The 6990-nt window shown below is 33.5% G+C and overlaps 1 protein-coding gene across 2 annotated transcripts in view; it reads right to left on the bottom strand.

Annotated features, from left to right (window-relative positions):
* The window catches only part of LOC109354477 (SAC3 family protein A), a 9727-nt gene continuing 5021 nt past the window's right edge, over positions 2285-6990 (bottom strand). Inside the window, exons 7-14 of one of the 2 annotated variants that reach the window (XM_019597002.1) lie at positions 6634-6805; positions 4991-5485; positions 4747-4887; positions 4352-4411; positions 3631-3761; positions 3129-3262; positions 2806-3041; positions 2285-2664 (exon numbers count right to left, since the gene is read on the bottom strand). In XM_019597002.1, the coding sequence (XP_019452547.1) occupies positions 2563-2664; positions 2806-3041; positions 3129-3262; positions 3631-3761; positions 4352-4411; positions 4747-4887; positions 4991-5485; positions 6634-6805 (1471 nt within the window). In that variant the 3' untranslated portion in view covers positions 2285-2562. Of the gene's footprint in view, positions 2665-2805; positions 3042-3128; positions 3263-3630; positions 3762-4351; positions 4412-4746; positions 4888-4990; positions 5486-6633; positions 6809-6990 lie in introns of both variants that reach the window. The other variant, XM_019597001.1, reaches the window with a different exon arrangement.

Below are 6990 nucleotides of genomic sequence, written 5' to 3'. Positions count from 1 at the left end.
TTGTTTGTCAATTTGAATAGTGAATGAACTCATTGATCAAATGCTATTTTCTTAACTCCACCAGCTATCTATTAGGGAAAAAGAAAAATATATATTTCAGAATTTGCTAATGACAAAATTTCGGCAACTAAATAGTAAATTTGATCTCTAAATCAGTTTAATCCATGAAAGTGGATTCAGTTAATCAAAAACTAAACATAATTTCTGTTAAGCTAAAGTGACAAGTAACTACATTATTAATTGCCAAAATTACTATTTACTCAATTTTGATTATGTTTGTGTAATGTTTTGATGCATCTAACCAAAAGATGGCCAAATGAAATAGGGAAAATGACATTTTCACAATGCCCACTGCCATTATTTCCATTATTTCTTACTTATCCATTATTACGAAGCATGAATATCAACAAAATCATGAAAACATAATTACAATATTAATATTTTTGGGATAGAAGATGTAGTCCACATTTTCCTTAAAGGAAGTATATAGCTGCTATATTTATATTATAATATTATGTCAAACTAAGTAAATTCTAATATACCTAATAATATTATATTTTCTTTCCTCTTTTGTAAGGGCTTATTTCAGAAACAACAAACTATATCTTCTCATGGAAGTTGGATTTCACCCTTTTCTCAACTTCTGCTTTTTAGTAAAAGCACAACATAACCAACAGACATGCAAAATAAAACAGTGAGAATGGTATTATCATACTATTTATGGTCTTATTCCTTTAACCTACATTTTGCTTGCTTAATATTCATTAATCAAACTACGTCATTGAATATAATGAATAATTGGTATGATTATGCTCAATCAAATAATCGATAAAGCATGATTTAATCTAGATTACAAGTTTCACATTATTTAGGTTTTGCACTTTTTTGTATCTCTACTCAACTTTTGGCTCAAAAGGTAAAAAGGGTTGATATAGAAACAGGAGTAAATAAGAGGTCAAAGTAATGGGGCCCTTAATGTGACAAGAAGGGAATGTGTGCTCATTAAAAGAAGTCAAACTAGTGGTGGGGGCATTCAAAGACTACAACCGACATTGACTTTTCAATCGATATATAGGGGTGGTGGATTCAAATTGTTGAAATCTTATGATTCTTATACACATATATGAAACAAAGAGTGCAATGTCATCCAAATCTCTGATTTCTCTTGGGACTTGCGTTTTCACTCTGATGGGAAGATGAGAAAACTAAATTGATTTGGTGTGTTGGGCACCATAACCATTTCTTATGTGTGTTAACTTATAGAGTTCTCATTATCCCATATGGGTTAATCTAACAGATATCTATCATTAAGTCCATATCCGTTATCAAACTTTTAGAAATCTAAGAGGAACTAATAATTAAATCACTTATAATGTAACCCCATAAATAAATATCTGATATAATTATATCAAATATATGACGTCCACCTTAAAATTTCTAACATGAATAACATATTTTTTTGGTAAGTAAAGTATGTATTCCAAGTCTTGACCTAGAAAAACAAGTGTTGTTATATTGTATATGTTTTCGACTTAAACATAAATGTATCATGCATGGGATATATATGAGTAAACCAAAAAAGTAAAGTAGTTATGTTTTTAGCCCCTCATATTAAAAATTTAATGAACATATGGCTAACTATTTTTGGCTCCTCATGTTAAAAATTTAATAATTATATCGCTAATTAAACAGAACACCAATGCTATTAACTTTCGGGTCAGAAGCACCAACATCATTTTAATGTTTAGAAGATGTTAACCAAATATTATATGAGTTACCTTACCTTAGGTAGGAAAAGGAAAAATATTGTCCAATAAACTTGGATATGTTATTAATTAATTGATGACAAGATTGCATATTATGCTGTGGGTTACAATTTGCATATTAATTTTATCTCGTAAAGTGGGAGTGAAGTGATTGAAACAAAGGAAAGAGAGAGTAGGACAGATAGCACCATCACCATTGTTTGTTCTCCTCAATTTAATTATTTATTTTCAATTCTCATTCATTTTTTTGTTTGAAATACGATCTTTGCATGGGACACCTAAGTATAGATAAATAAAATCATATAGAACACGAATAAGATATCACGTTACATTAATGATAAAATGGTTTGATAAAATGCTCAATTTCTTTGGTTCATCGTAATCATTTTTCATATATATAAAACTTAATCATACCATGTTTCGAGTTACTTGAATGATTACCTATGTAAACTAGTTTAAACAAATGAATACAAAATACTAATACCACGACGTTCATACTTAAAAATAAGCAAAGAACATGAAAGAAAAAAGAATCCAGGTGGTGTTATTAATATCTTGTGAACTAAATAATGTAATACATTTATAGTCCTACCCTTAACCGGAAAAGAATGGTAATAACTAAGAACAAACAATGCTTTTGACTTTTGAGGCCATTTTAGTTTGAATTCCTTTTTCACTTCCATATTATATATTACCTTACTATTCAGTAATTTGACACTAAGTTACACTAATTTGACATTAAGATTCCTGAATCATGGGGCTATTGTAATTCAATAGTCAAAACTGTTGGAGTTGGCTACAAAGTTGGCCTTGCAAAGAAATCATTAACAGCAAGATTGGCATCTCCATGGGCCACGGCATCCTCCGGCTCCGGCACAAACAGAGTAGATGAAGATGCCTGCAATTTGAACATTCCTTATAAAATCATTCATATGCTAAATTATTCTGCTGAGCTTTAAAAGGATTGGGAAAAAAATATTGACTCTATCTAGCATAGCACCTACAAGAGAGTAAGAAAAAGGGTAGAGCTCGAACGTACTTTCGTATCAAGCAGCATGTCTCCGTTGTTATCAGTAATTATGCTGGCACCATGCGCTTTCAACCATTCTAAACACTCTTCTAAACCATCTGTGTCTTTCTCGTCACTTACTTCGTTTGTAGGGACAATAGTTGAGAATCCAAGAACCCGAGAAACGTATGAAACTGGTACACTTGGGCGATATGACCGGCACATGCAGCTCACAGCTTTATAACGCATCTTTTCAACAGAAAGTTCTGTGGAAATAAATATATCATTTCAGTTTGAGGCCTTTAAAATATAACAATGGCTGCACGTGAAAACTGTTAATTGCAGAAACTCACCCATAAGGCAGGTGTTTAAGTTCGGAGCTGCTTTGTATAATCTGAAGAACCTAACATAATTTCCTGAAGTTACAGCTGCACGAACTGCGAGGGCATGTTTTACGGCTTCATCCTTCTTTGCTTCACCAGATAACCTGGCATCAATAACATTTGACATTCATATCTTATGTGTTCTACAATAAATCTTCAAACCACCAGGTTTCTATATATAATATTTTCAAGGAAACCTAACTTCAGCCTGCTATAATAATTATAAAGTTAGAATCGTTCTCTGGTCCTGTCCTGGACACAACTCTTGGTGAAGGAGCAAGACTTCCCATGAACAAACAAATTTTTTTTATTTTATGGTTTTTTTTTAATGTGACAAAAGAATAAACGTTATATGATTTTTCATTACAACATTGTCATTGAAAGGAAGACCAATGAAGCTTCATTTGGCTATTGTCAAACACCACTTTACTTAATTTAACATGTTTTGTGAACATACAAGTATGGGACTAACCTTGACATTGATGACACAAGATCTCTGTTATTATTTGAATGCAATATAACGCAAAGCAAGTTGTAAGCAGCAAATTCCATATAGGATCCCTTAATCCCTTCGGCATAAAGAGTTTTCAGCTGAGATTGGCACTGAAATCACACAAATAGTGTCAACATCCCAAACTTCAATAACAGAATTGTAAGTTAAAGGACACAACCCTGAAAACATTGTTAATTCAATTTCAGCAACTAAAAGCGCATTACACAATTGTACATGATCACTAATCTTCACTAAGCAACTACAGGGACTTTGTTACAAGAATCAAACAATTTGACAACTAAAACAGTATACCATTGTCCTTTTTGCAAATTTAAAAAGTTAAGGGAACATTTTACAAGTAACAAAAAATCGGTTAATCTGATAAATGTAACTTGAGCATGATGCACCCAAACTTGTCAAGGTGCATTGTAGAAGCCGCCCTGAAGCTCTAAAAGATATGGTTATTTACCCAAACTATCTAGGTGCCATTATGGAGGCATCATTCAGTAAATTCCAATAGCACATAGAATGACTCCATTATAACTTGAAAAAATATTGATTGCTTTGAATCAAATACATGAATTCCTGGTTTCAGAAGGAAACCAGTACAAATACATAACCAGAAAAGGCAATAGAAATACAAAATAATCAAAAGCACAAAATCAATTAATAAAATGCAGCTCAAAAACAGAGAACTAACCTGATTAAACTCGGGAAGGTCCCCAAATTCCAGTGCCAATCGAGCATGTGTTTCATACACCTGAAATATAATTGAAGAGTTAGTAAGAGCTGTAAAGGAGGTAAATATAATGTATACAGAATATAATGGCTCAAAAATCTAAATAAAATAAAGGGGATAACTCCGTGACTGTTAAGGAACTTTAAATTTTAGAAAATTTCTCAAACAATTAAATAGTAACATAGCCAAAGTCATGTTCAGGAATCGGAGGCGGAGCCAGAAATTTACTATGACAGCGGCTAGACCATGACATCCACATCCCCCTTCCATCTCGGTAACCATTCAATTGAAAATATGAATAAGAAAATCTGCTAGTAGAACATGATCCGTGAGAATATATCAATACTTGACTGTACCTTGACTGTTAGTTGGTTGAGTATTCGTTGAACAGTAAGGTCTTGGCGAATAGACTTTAGCTGATCACATTTATAAAGATAATTCTTTTGGGAACTTTGAACCATCAATAAAGCTTTTTCAAGAATCTCTTCAGGTCTTACCTGTAAGTAAATAACATTTTAATAAGATTAGTAGTTACAGAGGTGGAGGGGGGCAGATAAAAGTAGCAGCATGCCATTTAAATTCCTGAGATGAGGTAATTACAGTTGCAGGATCAGGTGCAGATGTTAGCCGCAGGTAACGCTTTTCAATTTCTTGGCAAGTACCCTTCACAGTAAGAGCATCCCAATCAATGTCCTCCACAGCTTCGCTGACACCATCTTCGAAGCTTTTGCTCAGCACTAAGGCACTAGCCCTTCTATTGTACACATTTCCAGCTCCAGCAATTTTTTTTCTGAAGTGATTATTTTCTGAACGGTGCCCTTGCCCCAATTCAAAACGTTTAGAACGATATTCACGTCTCTTCCTTTCCTCTGGCGTATCACTAAAACCCATTGCAGCAGAATAATATGCTGTCAAACTTTGTTCCTTATCACTATCACTAGACGCATCACCATTTTCAGAAGCAAAAGAGGCATCAGCAAGACGCTGCTTCTTAAATGCCCTCTGTGGTGCCTTACTAGGCGTTCTCTGGATCGATGGAGAAAACTTACTATTCCTAAAAACATCCTCCTTGCTCCCTTTGTTCTCCATTACCACCTGCATGCCATTTATTTAGTTCATAAAACACAACCTGTGTAACTTGAGGCATATACGTTTTGTTCTCAGCATGATTTTAATTGAAAAGCACTACTTTACAGATTAAAAAGCCCATCCAAACAAGATAAGGCAGACACAAGCACACAAAATAAGTCAATGTGAGCATGTGTGTTTGAGAACAAGGCCATCACACTAATGATTCTACATAGAATAAAAGTTAGAAGATATCTGTCAACATTAGCATGTCTTAATAGAAATATAAGAAATTAAATAAGTCAATTAAGTGAAATATAAGAGAACTCGAAAGCTTTATGGCAAACAATTTTTTTAAAAACAGTTTTTATACAGAAAATATATTATTATACACATGGCAACAAAATTTTAAGTCAGTACTAGCTCAATCAAAGATTGAAACATATATACAAAAGAAGGCGAGCCTCAACACAACAGTAACGTTGCTTGCCTTATAGCCTGGAGGTCATTGGTTCAAATCTTCGCTTGCGAGTTGCAAGGGTATGGCCGAAGCCCTCCCCAGATCTCACTAAGTGGGAGCCTCATGCATTGGGCTGCCCTTTTTACGAGCTCAATCAAAAAAGGCATCATAAAGTTTCTCGAATATAAAATAAAAAAAGAAACAAGAATAGATGTCAGGCCAAAAAATAGCACGTGGGCCTCATATTTGTCCAATGATAAAGAAAAGGCTGAAAATGGGGAGGGGTCCATATGGCTTATGACAGAGTACAGTGACCCCATTTGATCCATGTTCCGAACCCCATCTGGTGGGAAAAGGTTTTGTTGTTGTAAAATAGATTGATTTCTGAACAAAAACAAGGCATCATTAATTCCTACAAAACATAGTTATACCGCAGTCCTGATCCTAATCTCATCTTATTTATTGAACTCTGTAATCAAACAATACTATATGTTACATAGATAAGTTACTCAACATGGGATAACAAATGCACTTATTTTCCAGATTACAATTATAAATATCTATGACATTAACATGCATGCATAGCCTAAAAAATACTCTATAATAAAAAAAGATATTCATGAAAAAAACCAATGATCAGAAAATAAGGGGGAACAGGAAAAACCGCAAAGGGAATATTTTCTAAAATTCATAAAGTACTCAAGTCCATAAATACCTTTCTGTCCTTTTCATTAGGCACCCAACCACTGTATTTTACACTATCATTACTGATTAATGATGGGTTGTCAACAGGTTTCTTTTCTGGTAATGGCTCCCACCTGCTTTTGGATCGTCTGGGACTTCTTTTATACTTTGGCAATAGAGAATCAGGGGTTGAAGATAGTGAACTACTGCATGAAATGATGACAATAAGTAACATTTTTTAAATAATAATTGCAGTGCCTATACAAAGAATCAATCATTAGAATGTTATATTGTGTTGAAGTTCATGGGATAAGATGCATATTAAGTACAAATATGACACTAATACAGGTATGAAAACAATACAAATATGGGAACAAAGGATATAGCA

The sequence above is a fragment of the Lupinus angustifolius genome, chromosome LG08 (assembly GCF_001865875.1).
Source record: "Lupinus angustifolius cultivar Tanjil chromosome LG08, LupAngTanjil_v1.0, whole genome shotgun sequence".
NCBI classification, from domain to species: Eukaryota; Viridiplantae; Streptophyta; class Magnoliopsida; order Fabales; family Fabaceae; genus Lupinus; species Lupinus angustifolius.
The sequence above is the reverse complement of the archived record's forward strand: the minus strand, read 5'-3'. Positions and strand labels throughout refer to the sequence as shown.